Here is a 17,255-nt window from a genome sequence, read left to right on the forward strand (position 1 = left end):
TGCAAAGAACTGACTCATTGAAAAAGACCCTGATGCTGGGAAAGATTGAAGGCAGGAGAAGAAGGGGATGACAGAGGATGAAATGGTTGGATGGCATCACTGACTTGATGGACATGAGTTTGAGCAAGCTCAGGGAGTTGGTGTTGGACAGGGGAGCCTGGCATGCTGCAGTCCATGGGTTGCATAGAGTGGGACATGAGTGAGTGACTGAACTGAACTGAGCATTTAGCACAAGATTTCTCAAAATAAACACACAACAGAGTCACTGTTGATGTTAACTCAAATATTTTATTTCCTTTCTGAGTGCTCACCTGGGAAATCTGAGAGGAACAGGGAACTTGAAGAAAGGATAGTGATTGATATTAATTTAAAAGTGCCAAAATGCTGGAATGTTGGCCTTCCTGGTTCTCTTTCAAGTCACCGCTCTCAACATTCCTCTCCTCATCCTCACCATCATGAGGAAACTGAGGCAGTTAGGAATTTGGCCAAGATCACAGGATGACTTCAGAGCTTATTGCCAACTACTTCTGACCAAACTCCTTCTTCCGAAGCTCACTTCTCTTTATCTTGCCAGTGATGGTTTTGGGCAGCTCTGAGACAAACTCCACCTGGATGAAGATAAAGCAAACCCATTCCAATTGAGTTCCCCTGACCCCCATCATTTTCTATCAGTTCCCAGCAGCTCTCCTCCTTTGCCCCTTCACAGACCCCCAGACAGGTGGACACCATGGGACAGTCTGGTTCCACCATTTTTGGGGTCCACCATTTTTGTCAAATTCTTCTCCTACCCTCTGAAGTTGGATGCAGCCCTTTGATGTACTTTGGCCAATGAAATATGAGTAGGAGTGAAGTATGCCACCTCTAATAAAAAAGTTGGGAATCATTGAGACAGGCCACCTTCTCTGTGCATCTCTTCTAGTACTCTGGCAGGTACCTACAAGGCAGTTGCTCCTTTATCCTGGTCCCAAGATGAGAAGATGTGGAACAAAGGCCCCAGGAAAGCCATGGTGGACAAGTGGCATGAGCAAGAAAGACATCCTCCTTGTTACAATCCACTACAAATTTGCGGCTGTTTGTTACCCACAGTAACATCTAACCCTTCTTAACTGCTGCTGCTGCTAAGTCGCTTCAGTCGTGTCCAACTCTGTGCGAACCCATAGACGGCAGCCCACCAGGTTCCCCCTTCCCTGGCATTCTCTGGGCAAGAACACTGGAGTGGGTTGCCGTTTCCTTCTCCAATGCATGAAAGTGAAAAGTGAAAATGAAGTTGTTCAGTCGTGTCCGACTCTTCATGACCCCATGGACTGCAGCCTACCAGGCTCCTCCGTCCATGGGATTTTCCAGGCAAGAGTACTGGAGTGGGTTGCCATTGCCTTCTCCAACAAATAGTATAGTATTATATATATTCTTTCATAGCCTGCATTTTTATCTCAATAATATATTGTCATGATATTTTTATGTTAAAAATAAAAATCACATTTTAAGTTGCAGAATAATATTAAATTTCTTGAATAATTTAATCCTTTCTCTATTGTTGAACATTTTTTGTATGTTGTTCATGGCATTTAAAACAAATGAAGTTGAATAAAAAGTATCAGAATGTATTACATGTTGTTAGGATAAATATCGTTTTGCTAATTTTTCTTTGTTATGTATGTATATGTATACTGGATTGCAATATAAAATGTATATTTCACTACAAATAATGTTTTTCAAAAGTTTGGAAGTTGCTGATTTGGATGTCTTTTTCAAATTTTGAAAGATTATAAATAATTTACGTGGATATCTTTGGACAATTGTCTAATATTTTTTCTTTAGGTTGACATGCCAGCAATGGATGAGTTTCTGACACAGGATAGAGGTTCTATCCAATTAAGTGGGCTCCCCCACACGCATAAACTGAAAAGCTTCTTCTGTAGGCAAAACTTTTAATTCTCTTGGGTGCTTATGCTTCACCCCAGCTACACTACATCCTATGAGACTGAGGCAGTGGAATCCCCAGAAGCGCTCAAAGGGACCAGACCCCATCCAGCTGCTCTCACTCACCTTCCTCGGGTACTTGTATGGGGCTGTCACTGACTTCACATGCTGCTGCAGCTCCTTGGTGAGCTCGTCTGGGTCACGGCACGAGAATTCCGAGTTCAGGACAATAAATGCCTTCACTACCTGTAGTAAAGAACCAGCGTGGAGACTCAGTTCAAAAAGTAAATGCTTGGCACTTCCAGGGGTTAAGACTCTCCTCTGCAGCAGAGGGCAGTGCTCCATCCCTGGTCAGGGAACTAAAATCCCACATACTATACCGCACTGCGTGGCCAAAAATAAAACAAAGGGTAAATGCTCATTGCATTAATGGAAAAACAAATGGACAGTTGAGCTTTTAGAAATCTGAATACTTCTGATTTCCACTTTTTGCCCTGGAAAAGTCACTTAACTTCTCTTAATCTCAATTTCCTTTCCTGTGAAATGGGGAGAGAAGAGGTTCATTCTTCATCAGGTTTATGTAAAGATCCCATGAGATAATGCATATAAAACATGAAGGTAGTTTAAATTTATCTGCATTCCTCTCATTGTTATCACCATTTTCACTAGGTAGGTAGAGTTCTATGGACATTTAATAATTGTTAAAACTTGGCACTTAATAAATGTTGGTAATCTACTAGTTTCATATTATTACTTATGTCTTCATTTAATTTCACAGGGATTGTACACAGAAGGTGTTCAATGAACACTTGCTGAATCAATGAATGTATCCTCTAGACCCAGAGTCCTCAATTTCCCTTTTGACTCTACCACTCATTAGCTGCGTAATCCAGACAAGTTATTTAACCTCTTCATGCCTCTGTTTCCTTCTCTGTAAAAAGGTATGACGAGTCCTTAATTCATTGTGCTCTGTGAGGGATAAATAAACTGGTGCATAGAAAGGGTACCATTTCATACCAGTCAGAATGACTGCGATCCAAAAGTCTACAAGTAATAAATGCTGGAGAGGGTGTGGAGAAAAGGGAACCCTCTTACACTGTTGGTGGGAATGCAAACTAGTACAGCCACTATGGAGAACAGTGTGGAGATTCCTTAAAAAACTGGAAATAGACCTGCATTATGATCCAGCAATCCCACTGCTGGGCATACACACTGAGGAAACCAGAAGGGAAAGAGACACGAGTACCCCAATGTTCATCGCAGCACTGTTTATAATAGCCAGGACATGGAAGCGACCTAGATGTCCATCAGCAGATGAATGGATAAGAAAGCTGTGGTACATATACACAATGGAGTATTATTCAGCCATTAAAAAGAATACATTTGAATCAGTTCTAATGAGGTGGATGAAACTGGAGCCTATTATACAGAGTGAAGTAAGCCAGAAAGAAAAACACCAATACAGTATACTAACGCATATATATGGAATTTATAAAGATGGTAACAATAATCCTGTGTACGAGACAGCAAAAGAGACACTGATGTATAGAACAGTCTTATGGACTCTGTGGGAGAGGGAGAGGGTGGGAAGATTTGGGAGAATGGCATTGAAACATATAAAATATCATGTATGAAATGAGTTGCCAGTCCAGGTTCGATGCACGATACTGGATGCTTGGGGCTGGTGCACTGGGACGACCTAGAGGGATGGAATGGGGAGGGAGGAGGGAGGAGGGTTCAGGATGGGGAACACATGTATACCTGTGGCGGATTCATTTTGATATTTGGCAAAACTAATACAGTTATGTAAAGTTTAAAAATAAAATTAAAAATATAAAAAAAAAAAAAAAAAAATGAAAGGGTTCATTAACTCCTAGATGGCATCAGCAGCTGCATTCCCTATCAGCATCATTTCAGTCACACATGAGGCCACAGTGCCCCCTGATGTCCACATAGTGTAAGTGCACATGTACACTGCCCTCCCTCCACCCAAGGCTGGGTAGGTATGGGCCTGGACCATGCATGGACATGTCTTCCCAGTCCCACACCCAGCCACGATGACCCCATGTCTTCCTCCTCACCTCCCCTCGAAACGGGTCCGGGCTGCTCACCACAGCAGACTCAGCCACCGCTGGGTGCTCTGCCAGGGCATTCTCTACTTCTGCGGGCCCAATGCGGTATCTGCAGGACCAATGGTTCCTTCTGAGCAAATTCCAGGGCTAGGGTGACCCAGGCCCTCAGGTCTCACCTTTTGGAGAGATACATCTTCCCCTGGCACAGAGGGGAACTATCACAGGGAGCCAGAGGCCTGTGCAAAGGCTGTGTCAGAGGACTGAAATGTGGATTCCTGAAGTCAAGCAGCTTCCTCTGGCATGAAAACTCTTTATCTTCAACATTTGTTGAAATTTTACATCCTGTTCCTAAACTATTAATGTGTCATTTTATTTCCTTTATAAATTATTTAAGACTTAGGAACAACAGAATTGGAGTCAGACCGTTTTAGTTTAAATCTGGGCTGCACCCTCTACTGTCTTGGAAACTTCAGGCAAGTTTTTTTCCACTGGTCACTGATTCAGTTTCCTCAAGTAAAATGAGCATAATCAAGGGAATTCCCTGGTGGTTCAGTGGTTAGGACTCTGTGCTTCCACTGCCAAGGGCATGGGTTCAATTCCCACTCAGGGAAATAAGATCCCTCATGCTGCACAGTGTGGGCCTCCTCCCCTAAAATTAAAAAAAAAAAAAAAAATAGAATGGGCATAGTCACATCTGCCTTCTGGCATTGAGAAGTGGATTGTATAAAACATTGCACAGAGCGCTGTCACATAATACATATTCCATAAAGGTGAATTTTATTATTGGTGTTGTTATGTTTTTTTTGTGGTGTGTGCTTCATCAGAGGAGCACACAGAATAAGCTCCCTCAGCAAAGAGGGACCAAAGTAAAGTTTTCCTTCCCAGTCCCTTTAAATTGCATGATGACTTACTGTGGTTCAGAACTAGTCTGAGAGTCCACCACCAATGCATGAAGGATCTGGGCAAGCTAGATCCCACGAGGCATATGAGAGTGATACCTTCTGGCTCAGGGTCAGCTACACCTACCCAGATGCATTGATGACATCGTCACTCCTCCCAAGGAACCAGAAGTAGCCCTCTTCGTCAATAGTTGCTCTGTCCCCAGTGTTATAAAAGTCCCCACATTCCACTTCAGCTGTTTTCTTTGGGTCATTCTGCAAAGAGAACAGCACTCCTTTGTTGAAAGCAATGAGTTTAGAGATGATGAGCCTCAACACAGGGTTCAGATACTGTCTTCAAATCCTGCTCTACCTGACTTGGGCAGTTTTTATATCTCTCTATTTTCATTGCATGCAAGCACTCAATGCATGCTACTGGTAAAATAGTGAACAATACTAAGCAAATTTTAAGAGCATTAAAAAAAATAACAACTCAGTTTTGTGTGGTACTCCAGTAGAATAAAATTTCTACTAGAGTATAATTCCATTTATTTTATTCACTCTTATAAGTTCAGCATTCACAGTGCCTGGACAGATGGGAGGTGTCAATAAATGTTTGCTGAATGAATTTTCTTCTCAAAATATTACCTATTTGAGCCTCACACAAAGACTATGAAAATGGTGTCTTAATTAAACTTTGAAGATAATTGTATATTTGCATGCAGTTATGAGAAATAATTGGGTTTCTCTGGTGGCTCAGATGGTAAAGAATCCACTTGTGAAGTGAGAGACCTGGGTTCGATCCCTGGGTTAGGAATATCCCCTGGAGGAGGAAATGGCAACCTACTCCAGTATTCTTGCCTGGAGAATCCCCATGGGCAGAGGAGCCTGGCAGCGTACAGTCCATGGGGTTGCAAAGAGTTGGACACAACTAAACGACTAAGCACAGCATAAGAAATAATATGGGCTTCCCTAGTGGCTCAGATGGTAAAGAATCTGCCTGCAATGTAGGAGACCCAGGTTCAATCCCTGGGTTGGGAAGATTCTCTGGAGAAGGAAATGGCAACCAGCTCCAGTATTCCTGCCTGAAGAATTCCATGGACAGAGGAGCCTGGCGGGCTACAGTCCATAGGGTCCCAAAGAGTTGGACATGACTAAGCAACTAACACTTTCACTTTCATATGAAATAATAAGAGCGATCTTACCTACCTTTACATGGTTTCTCCCCATAGTAACATCTTGCAAAAATAATGTTCACTATCACAACTAGGACATTGATATTGATCCCATCCACAGATCTTACTCAGATTTTTTATCTGCACTCATATGTGTGGAAAAAGATATTCCTTTCAATTAGGAGCCAAAAGAGAGCTGAGGTAGCTATCTAATAGTAAACAAAGTAAACTTGAAGTTAAATGTGTTACAGGTGATAAGAAAAGGATATTATATATTGAAAAAAGGGTTAACTCACCAAGACTATATAATGTTTAGAAGCAAATACGCATTTAACAGCCTAGTACCAAATATTTGATGCAAACACTGACAGGGAGAAATCAGAATTATATAAAGGGAGAAATCAGAATAATATAAAGTAAACATTGACAGAATTCAAGGGAGAAATACACAGTTCTATAATAAAAATTGAAGAGTTCAATATATTACCTTCAATAATGGATAGAACAACCACATGGAAGGGGAGTAGGGAGCTACAGTTCAGTGGGAACAGAATTTCTTCTGGGGATGGTGAAATTTTTCTGCAGATGCATAGGGGTGATGGTTGTGCAATATTCTAAATTTTACTCAGTGCTACTGAATTGTATGCTCAAGAATAGTGAAAAGAGTAAACTTTATGTTACATGTATGTATATATTTTACTTCAAGAAAAAGGAAATGAAAGAACAGAATATAAACCAACAAATCTTAATGGAACAGTGATGTCTCTTTGCCATGAGAACATGTGAAATGGGAGAGATCGATGTGGCCATATGTGAAGACATTTTTGCAAAATAAAATACGTCATGTACAATTTTTTTAAAGTAATTTCTCTTGACCACCCCAGTTCAATTTCACAAGAATCTCTGTGGTTGGATCCTACCGTTTAAAAAATATTTCCTCAAATCATTCTAACTTGTAAACAGGATTAAGAACTGATGATCTGTATGCCTGTTACTCTGTGGTTCTCTTTTATCCAACCTTTAAATTGTGCTACTGAGAATAAGGCTAAGACGTGCATATTTGCTTCTCAGCATAGGCCCATGAGAGAACCAGGATTCCCTTCCCACTTCAGGCCATAAGACGCCAGTGGCTGTGACTTTACAGAAAGGAGATGGAGGCTGAGATCAGTTTCAGGGCTTGTCTACACTTCCACAGTCAATCTTGGAAGCTAAGAATTTCCTTTCGGTGGCCACTGCTAGCCAGAATTTGTCTGATGAAGAGTTATAGCAGGTTTCCTTATATTTATTATAGATTCCTTTATTGTAGATTTCTCTAATCTCTGAATTTCTCATTTAGAGTTTGGGGCCTAAAACACAACACCTTGAACTCTAATCCTGCCATTTATTTTGTCTTGGGGAAAACATGTCAAGTTTTCAATATGCAGTTTCTTCCTCTGAAATAGGGGATAAAGACACCCCTGGAGGCTCAGCAAGATTTAATAGATTTGTGTCCATCCTGTTGGTAGTAGGCTGGTATGATTTGAACCCATTCAAAGGCAACATTCTTAACTGTAAGAGTTGGACTTCAAGTCTGTTGGTTCTGAAGTTAAGCTGTTTTCTACTCCATTAGTCATCCTGTAAGTGTCAGATGGGTTATGATAGAAAGGGATGTGAGATTAAGAGCTTTGAGATTAATTAGAACAGATTTCATTGACCTGGCGTGAATAAAGGAAGATGGAAGACGTTTCAGAATGCAGAGTTGAGTTTAGTCTGTTATCACCTACACAACTCCCTGTGAGGATTCTTGGAGCTATTTGGAAGCAGATGGTGTGTTCTTACCTCATAGTACATGAAGAGGCCTATGGGCCTGGTGGGCTTGATCCTGATGCCAATGTTTCCTTCCGTGTTGGGAGGCTGGATATTGCCCTTGTCATCAATGATCTAGAGCAAGAGATCTGTGAATCCCACCCTGCAAGGATCCCCAACATTCCTGCCCCACTCAAATATTGCCTGGCCTATTCATGTGACACAGTAGGGGTAACTGGGGAAAGGGGTTGTGATACAGGAGCCCTCTCAGAAAATAATAAAACTGTCAGAAGTCTTTGAAGCCAGCAAATGGAGAAATCCAAGTCATGGGTGAATCTATTTGTTTCATAGATATATACACATCCCAAATGTGTCTTCAAGCTAGAAAATATGGATCAGGAAAGACTAAAAGCACCAGTAGTGGAGAGAGCCTCCAGCGCTACAATAAGTACTCTTTCTCCAGGCTGGGTGAGCGAGGCCTCTGGCCATCCTGGAAAGCTGCACTCATGCCCAGGACATTTCTCAACAGAAACCTCCCCAGGAAATTAGAGGAAATGTAGGCAGAGAGTAGAAAGGACAACTGGGAGGCATGGCTGGTTCTGTCATCTCCTGCCACACAATGGTCTAATCTTAGCCAAACACTAACTGCTCTCTGCCAATATCTTTCCCATCAAACCTGAATGTCAAAGGGTGGGATGGCCTTCCCCATGGAACCTGGCTTGATCTTCATCCCCCGGAGAGTGCCACAGCTTATTCCCTGTTTACAAAAGAAGAGAACTGGAGTTGGCCAAGAGTCTAGGCTGATCACAAAGCTTCAAGAATCAAACACAGCATCCATGCTCACAAATGTCATTTAATGCTGTGCAAAGAGCCCTTGTTGGGAAGCTGGAAGGCATTGACCCAACTCTAGTCAGCAGGCATTCACTGCATCTGACATGAACTGGGACTGAGCCTGATGCTGGGTCTGATTCCAGTGGGAGAGGCCAAGAAGAAGCAGAGGAGTCAGCTCCAGGCTGGGGGCATGTAATGTAGGGTGTGGAGTTCACACTTTATAATGGACATGTATCAGTGTCCCAGAGGAAGGCCATGAACCCATTTACTTGGAGCTGCCTCAACTACTCTTCAGAGTTGTGTTGAAATTATTCACATTGTTCACATTGTCCCCTTTGCACTGCCCTACTCCTTCGGTCTTCCTGATGAAGCTTTTTCCTTCTTAACGGTTCTCTAAAATATTATTTGGGCTTCCCTGGTGGCTTGGAGGTTAAAGCATCTGCCTGCAATGCGGGAAATCTGGGTTCGACCCCTGGGTCAGGAAGATCTCCTGGAGAAGGAAATGGCAACCCACTCCAGTATTCTTGCCTGGAGAATCCCACGGACGGAGGAGCCTGGTGGGCTACAGTCCACGGGGTCGCAAAGAGGTGGACACGACTGAGCGACTTCACTTTCGCTTTCAAAATATCATTCTTCCTAGAGTTAAGAGCTTTATATCCAGATAGACCACAGGTTGAATCTTGACTCCACCCTTCACTAGCCACATACCAATTAATCCCCCTTGATGTCCTCTCTGTCAAAAGAGGATAATTATAACATTTATCACTTTGAGTGCTTTTGAGTGTGAGCCAGGCACACATCAAGTATTCAGTAAACAACTACTTCTAACTATCATTCAGGTCCCAAGAAAAGTAAGTTGGAAGATTTTCTTTCTGTAGTATTTTCCCCCACACTTCCATTGTTGCCAATAGGGCATTAAGTTTGTTTTTGTTAGTCTGTTTCCCTCAGTAGATAATGAGCATTCACAGAATAGAGATGTCCCACCCATCTTTGCACCTCCAGCATCTAAACACAATATCTACCTAAAAACCAACAATGAAAACCATAAATGCAGTAGGAGTTCAGCACTGTGCCCAGAAATGTGTATAGTTTCTTCCATTTACCTTATCACAACCTGGCAAGATTGGCATTGCATTTCCATTTCAGAGATGGGAAAGCTCAACTCTGCAAGACTCGGTAATTTGCCTACAGTCTTGAAACCTGTAACTGGAAGGCTGAGATCTGGACTGGGGTCTGAGCTCCTGGAAGAGGAAGCATTTTCTCCTCTGCTGTCACTACTCACACTATAGGCATGTAGAAAATGTTGCACAGATGCGTGGACAGGTGTGAAAATGTTTGGTGAAATAAAGCACCATCTAGGTATTGGAGAGTTTTCTGTTATGAGTCATTGAGAAAAAGGGTCAAGTGTCATGAGTGTGGTGTGTAGTTCTAATCTCATTCTCCTTGTCCGAATATAAACTGTAAACCAGCAAGGACATACCTAGAGTCTTAACATTTCTTGGACCTGGAAGCAGACCCCAAAACTGATTCTTTAATTTTTGTTTTGGAGAATAATGTCAGACAAGTGAATTGGGTCTAGAGCATCTATTTTGCTACAGGTCCTGAGATGACAGTCATCCCTCTGTCACCTAAAGGGATGATAGGGAGGTAGGGGAAAATTGCTTGGTCCAGCATGGAAAATGGATTGAGAAAGTGTTGGAAGAAAGCTACCTGCTCACACTATCATGGATAAAGTCCTTGAGGTTAAGACACGCATGATACTATGAAGACCCTGCCTACCTGACTGCTAAGTGATCCTTTTGGGGATTACATTGTGTGTATATGGGGGTGTATATAGAAGTCTCTCCCCGTGCTAGTGTCTCCCAATCCAAGCTGTATGTTCTCTAAACAGGCAGAAATGAACTAGTGAACTTCTAGTACCAGTTCCTGCCTGCTCCTCTAGTTGCTGCCTAGGAAGGGATGGTGAAGTGGACAGGCTCTGTGGTGATGGCCTGCATGTTTCTGGAAAATGCCATCTGTCCCACTGCCCCTCCTGGGCTCCCTTAAACCAATTATCACAGGTACAGTGGCACCATGCCCTTAGACCCTTTTATAAGTCTTTGTCCAGTAGTTTTCAGCACGTTGGTCTTTTGACAAATGGATGAGCTGTGAATTGTCTTTTCTGTCAATTTGTTTGGGATAAATTAGCTAAGAGCTCTGAAGCCTCCCACTGGCTTTGAGCAATGCTGTGCACACATTGGTGCCTTTGCACATCCTCAGCATGATGCAACTTATCTTCTGAGGTCAGTGGATAAGCACATCTTGACTGGTCCAGAAGGGACATTTCACCTACCGTTTCTGACTGTCCATAGGCCTGGTAGAGCAGAACACCTGTCTGTCTTTTCCACTGTTCTTGCTCCTCGGGCAGCAGGGCTTCCCCACCAGTACAGCAGTGTTCCAGAGTGGGGAACCTAAGACTGAGCGGAAGGCAAAGTGTCAACAGAGTCTCAGATTAGGCTTGGGTGCTCTACTTTAGGCCCAGGATGTTAAGAGCACTGTCATCTGGATCATTCATCCTTCTACTTCTTCACTTTCTTACTTGCCTTCTGGGTATTTACTAATGGTCAAATCCAAGTGGAAGGCACTCATTTCCTTTTGGTCCCTGTTAACTCCTCTAGAAGAAAGTAAGTGGTGGTTGTGGTGAGTCTAATGGGTTAAATCACAGAGATCAGGATTGAATTTTGAGGTTGATCTAATGGGGGTGGGAACTGTGCTTAGAACTCATTCTAAACATTCTGTGTAGCTAAAGGGATATTTTATAAACCATAAGGACTGAGGGATAAGACCCCAAGGGTATGCTAGGATGATAATAAAACTATACTGCCTTCAGTGGACTTATATGAATTGAAGAGCTTTTGTTTATTCTCTGGCTGGAGAACACAAATTAGGGGTTGGAAAAGAATTGCTCAGGACATCAGGAAGATTGAGCTTTCTGTAAGAAAAGAAAAGGATCACAGGTAGCAGTACTGAAGGAATTCTGGACTGAACAGAAATGTCTGCTGTGAACGTTTGTGGTACTTTGCCAGGTACATTGTGTGTGTAAATCCTCTCCTCCATTTCTCCATGAAAATGTCCATAAATGACACAGAAACTATCACAAAATGATGGAGTCCCTGAAGGAAGTGGGTAAATGTGATTGAGGTCTTAGTACCAGTTGGCATGGTGCTGAGCTAGGACAGCTTCTAGGGATGAGGGAGGTGGCAGACTCCCTTATCACTCTCTCTTGGTACAAACAGAGCCAGTAGTAAAGGACAGGATGACTGGTTTCATTGAGTACATGTTTCTCATTCTTATTGAGCTTTATCTGAAATACATAAAATGGGCAGAGTGTCCAGTGGAGTCAATAGTTAAGCCCTGGTTGAACTTTAACTAGGTTTGGTCACCTTCTCAGGGTTGTCGCAAGAAGAGACTGTAATATAAGATTTGAAGTAAAGTTGGAAACATATTTCAACCAGATTGAGGGTTCATGAGTAAAATCAAGCTGTATTTCAGTTCTCTTAATAAATTGAACTCCTTAATATTTTAACTCTTAAGTCTAAAACATATTAGCTCTGATTTTGAAGTAGCCATTTCACTTTCAGAGTTATGTAAGTTATATAAGAGTTATATAAGTGACCATAAGGTTCAAAGAACAGATTTCAAGTTAGTTAAAAAATAATCCACAAACATGTGGAAATGAAAAACAAAACCAGAGAATACAAACACATTAGGTTGGCAAAACTGAAAACTTTGACAATAACTAATACTACCAAAGATATGGAACAATAGGACTTCTCCTACCTTCCCAGTGGGAGCATACATTGGTTCAATACTTTGGAAAACAAAGTAGTAGCGTGCGATGTCAGTGTGACCTAACAATTCCTTTCCCAGAGAAGTTCTACAGAAATGTGTGTTTATGCATCACTATACATGTGCAAGAATTCGATGTAGCATTAATCAATAGCCCCCAAATGAAACATATCCAAATGTCCATTAATAGAATTCATTAAAAATGTGGTACTTTTATAAAATGTGATATTTTACAGTAATGAAAATTGACTCCACTATCAGGTAACAATGCAGACACATCTTAGAAACATAACAGTGAAAAACTAGGCCAGATACTATAGAATAATGCATAATTACAGGAAGTTCAAAAGCGGGTAGAATAGAACAATTTTTCTGGGGTTATTTCCTTAGGAGGTAAACTAAGGGAAAAATAAGGAAATGAACACCATAAAAGCCAAGATAGTAGATTCCTTTTGGGGAGATGGGGAGGCATGAGAAGGGCTTTGGGGTGCTGGCAATGTTCTCTTTTTGTGACTTCAGTGAGTAGTTACATAGATGTTTTGTTTTCAACAACTCAATAATCTGTAAATGTGTATCTTATGTATTTTTCTGTATGTTTATTTCACAACAAAAGTGCTTAAAAAAGAAAAAGAAACAAAATGATGAAGGTTCACTGAATGTTTCATTTGGGTAGACTGGCTGCTAATTATCACCACCAACACTTACCACACACACACACACACACAGAGTATCCGCAAAGAACCATAGTTAAAAACAGACTTCAGTGTATCAGATTACTTAAAATGGTACCCAGATATTCTTGTTACCAGCCACAGCCACTTCTACCTTACCTGGTGTAATTCTGCTGCAAAATCATTCGATATACAGAAGGTGCAGCAAGGCATTGGGTAATTGGATATTTGAAAAATGTCTAGAAAGTGAGGAGAGAAGAAACTTTATTTTCACAATTAAGGTTTAAAATACAGATCTGTTATTAGCATTTTAATTCTGATCTTTCCTCTAGGGGAGCCAATTTATTCATTTGTTAATTCTTTCAATATATAAATTGAGCATGAATTTCATACATGGCACGTGTCAGGTACTATTGGGGGAACACAAGAAAGCCTAAGTTGAGGTGTTGGTCAGAGAATTGATGGAGGGAAAGTTTTGTTTTGTGAATATGAATAGTAATATTTTAATTTCATATCTTTCGTTTTAGTCACGATCTCCCATCTTCAGTAAGAGAGATTGAAACTATTAATAAATAAATTCAAAAGCTTATTATTAAACATTTGTGAAAGTAACAAGTATAAAATATAGTAAACAAACTTTCAAATGCAGTTTGGAGTAAATTTGTAGAATTAATACTTTGGAATAATTCAAGTCTAAAATACACTGAGACTTTAGGGACACCCCTTGTAGGGAAAGGAGAATAGGACCTGGTGGGGGATTCAGGTCATTTGTGCGGCTTTATGCCTCAGAGACTGGTAGAATGAAGGCAGAAAATAATGAAGGAGAGGCAGATATTGATATAGGATCAGGGAAGGAGAAATGGAAGGTACAGTTTCAGCTGCTGAAGGGATGATCAGATAGACCTAACCAACCAGCAGAAAGATGTGGTGAAATTACCTGGGAGAGAAAAGACGAGGTAATTTCGAGAGCCACCTGAGTAGAAGCGTCTGCTGGAGAAATTGAAGTGAAGGAAATTACTTGGAAGGGAGGGAAAGCTGAGGGCAGAGTCTTGGAAGAGTGCAATGTTCAGGAGTAAGCTGGGTAAAGAGGCTGTGGCTGTCGCAAGTAGAGAATGTTCCATGGAACAATTTGACATTAAGGAAGGAAAGACAGGGTTGGTCCAATGTGTACCAAGGTGAAGGGAAGATATTTTTAGGATGAGGAACTTTGAATACATTTATTGACTGAGGAGTAGCGTCAATGAAAAGCGAAAGATTGAAAATACATGAGAAAAGGTTTAGTGAGTTTAAGATTAATAGAGAGGGGCTCCAAACAGAAGGCAGGGAAAAGAACAAGACTGGCAGCAGGTGTCAAGTGGGAGCTGGACTTTGAGAGGTGAAGAGGCATGTCTGCCTCTGACATATAAAGCAGGGGAGTGAGTGGAGACACAATTTTCAGGTGAGGAGAAATACAGTGAAGGTGTTCATGCAGGTGACCTTGATTACTGTCATAAGGTATACTTAACAGCAACTGCTACCATTTATTGAGTATTTTCTATGTGCTACTTTCAGGGCTAAGCACACATAATCTCATTAATATTCCCAACAATTTTGGAGGTAGCAACCACTAAAACTCCCACTTTACAGATAAGGAAACTGAAGCTCAGAGTGCCACTAATAAACGTCAAACATGGGATAAGTAACTAGATCTGCCACATTCCAAGGCCTCTGTTTCTAAACACATCATTAAATTGAGTATATACACACACACACACTCACACACCCACAGGCATGCACACACATTCACATGCCAGCTACCTGGCCCTGGTAGAGCCAGGATCCATGAGACCTGAGCTTGCTTTCATTTCTCAGAAATTATATTCTGGTTCCCAAGTCCACAAAGTCTGATCCATAGGTATAGGGAAAGGTTTGGAATGTGTGTTTTCTTCAAGGTTACATCTTGATGTAATTCTGATACAATGATTGATTTAGTGCTTCACACTTTAGGAAACCCAGAGCCAGGGTTGTGTTAAGAGACTTCTTTGCTAAATAAAATATTTCTCAATTGGGTCCAACTTTTGAGCTTGAAATGACTTTCTTCTGGGAGTTTGTTGATGTTGAAAGGTTAATATTCTTACCTCTACAATGACTTTAGGGTCAAACTGAGGCAGCTGATGAGCAAAGACTGTAGACCCCGCTGTCCATGGTTCAAGCAGGGACCCCAAGGCAGCCAGAATCCAGCCTGTGTCTGACAGGCACCATAAGACATCAGACATCTTCAGCTGCAACAATTTCCTGCTATCTCCAAAATACAGTTGGCCTCAGATACTATTGTGACTACTATCCTCCCCTTCTTTACACCCTCATTCCTCAGGGTTTTGCTACTCAGTATTTATCATTAGTACAGATATCAACTGTCTCCAAAAAACCCCTGGTTTGGTTGAAAAGTTAGAAAATATATAGGACATGGTTTGGTTTGAATATTATTAGTTGGAGGAAGGGAAAAAGAGGGAGAAGAGTTTGGTTTAACATTGACTAAATAGTTATCCCAGCTTCAGCTCTGTGTTTGTTCCCCGATAGGGAAGTGGCTTAGTGTGGCTTAGTTTCAGATATTATTTTCCCTAAGAGCTCATGATTGGGCTCCATGCCCAGTTTGTCCACAGTTGAGGAGGGAGAGGATCTGCCACGTAAGGTCACACTGCTGGTGCATTTTATCTTTCCCACCAAACCCTGGAGCCACTGACAGGGACACAGAGGCTTGTCATTTGTGTGGTTTTCAGAATGCCTTCTGTTTCCACTCACTCCTTTACATGTCCTCTGAAGGTGCTTAGGTAGGACCCAAAGGTTCCTCTTTTGATATTCAGAGGTCTCTGTCAGCAAACACTCATACCTAGCCTATACTCACACCTTCAGGGGTGTGAACCAAAGACAGCAAAAAGAATAAACAGGACGGGGTCAATTCCACCTAGAGTTCCTTTCCCAGCACATACAGATGCACACTCCACCCCATATCTGTGGCCCAGCTTCTAAGTTGGTGCCCTCTTTCCTACCATGCAGGGAAATAGGATCGTAAAGCGAATCCGTGGCTGTGCTTTGCCATCTTGGGGAGGCCCGTGGTCCCACTGGTGAAGAAGATGACCATTGGGTCCAGGGTCTTTGACTTAATACAGATGTGATTTGGGGAGGCTGATCTGCAAAGGAATTCAATACAAAAGGACAGAAGTCATGTTTCTTACTATTTCATTCTCTGGGGAAGCAAAAGAAACAATATGAGGCTTTGAGTTAGAAAAACGGGGTTTGTAACTCCCAGTATTAGGCATCAAAGAAAGTTTATGGGAGGCTCAGATAGGTGACCTGACATTTCTGCATTTTAAAAAATGGGGAAAATATTATGGATTATTTCTTAATTTAACAAACACTGAAATAGTATTTCCTATGATTCTGGACAGGGCTCTATATGATTTACAAGTAAGAATTCATTCACTATTCAGAGCAACCCTAAGAGGTAAGTAATGCTTTTATGCACCTTTTGCAGATGAGGAAACGAAGGCTCAGAATGATTAGGTAACTTACCTAAAGACGTATAGCCAGCAAGTTGCAGAGCCAGGGTTCCAACTCAGTCTGATGCATACACTGTGCTTTTAGTCACATTGCTAACCTTGTTTTTCACACAGACTAGCTTTGTTGTTGTTTAGTTGCTGAGTCTTATGCGTGCTCATTCGTGTCTAACTCTTTGTGACCCCATGGACTACAGTCCTCCAGGCTCCTCTGTCCATGGGATTTCCCAGGCAAGAATATTGAAGTCAGTTGCCATTTCTTTCTCCAAGCGATCTTCCTGACCTAGGAATCTAACCCACGTCTCCTGCATCTCCTACTTCGCAGGTGATTTCTTTACCACTGAGCCACCTGAAAAGCCCCACAGACTACCTTTATAGGAATTTAACCTCATAAACTTGGTGTTGAGGGGTGGGGAAGAAAAAGCTAGGGAGAATGGAAGTGATATATATATATACACACACATATATATATGGGAGAAGGCAATGGCACCCCACTCCAGTACTCTTGCCTGGAAAAGCCCATGGATGGAGGAGCCTGGTGGGCTGCAGCCCATGGGGT

The 17,255-nt window shown here is 41.7% G+C and overlaps 1 protein-coding gene and 1 non-coding gene across 5 annotated transcripts in view; one reads left to right on the forward strand and one right to left on the reverse strand.

The window, feature by feature from the left end:
- Positions 1 to 268: 268 nt before the first annotated feature.
- The window catches only part of ACSM1 (acyl-CoA synthetase medium chain family member 1), a 78,674-nt gene continuing 61,687 nt past the window's right edge, over positions 269 to 17,255 (reverse strand). For all 4 annotated transcript variants that reach the window (XM_025275492.2, XM_025275491.2, XM_025275493.2 and 1 more), the window contains 10 exons: positions 16,190 to 16,330; positions 15,278 to 15,437; positions 13,320 to 13,399; positions 10,994 to 11,117; positions 8,507 to 8,587; positions 7,864 to 7,965; positions 5,019 to 5,146; positions 4,002 to 4,101; positions 2,047 to 2,166; positions 269 to 608 (listed from right to left, as the gene is read on the reverse strand). In XM_025275492.2, the coding sequence (XP_025131277.1) occupies positions 522 to 608; positions 2,047 to 2,166; positions 4,002 to 4,101; positions 5,019 to 5,146; positions 7,864 to 7,965; positions 8,507 to 8,587; positions 10,994 to 11,117; positions 13,320 to 13,399; positions 15,278 to 15,437; positions 16,190 to 16,330 (1,123 nt within the window). In that variant the 3' untranslated portion in view covers positions 269 to 521. The remainder of the gene's footprint in view (positions 609 to 2,046; positions 2,167 to 4,001; positions 4,102 to 5,018; positions 5,147 to 7,863; positions 7,966 to 8,506; positions 8,588 to 10,993; positions 11,118 to 13,319; positions 13,400 to 15,277; positions 15,438 to 16,189; positions 16,331 to 17,255) is intronic.
- On the forward strand, positions 4,531 to 4,603 carry TRNAG-UCC. Its single transcript has one exon. It is a non-coding gene; the product is annotated as a tRNA-Gly (tRNA).

The sequence above is a fragment of the Bubalus bubalis genome, chromosome 24 (genome assembly GCF_019923935.1).
Source record: "Bubalus bubalis isolate 160015118507 breed Murrah chromosome 24, NDDB_SH_1, whole genome shotgun sequence".
NCBI classification, from domain to species: domain Eukaryota; kingdom Metazoa; phylum Chordata; class Mammalia; order Artiodactyla; family Bovidae; genus Bubalus; species Bubalus bubalis.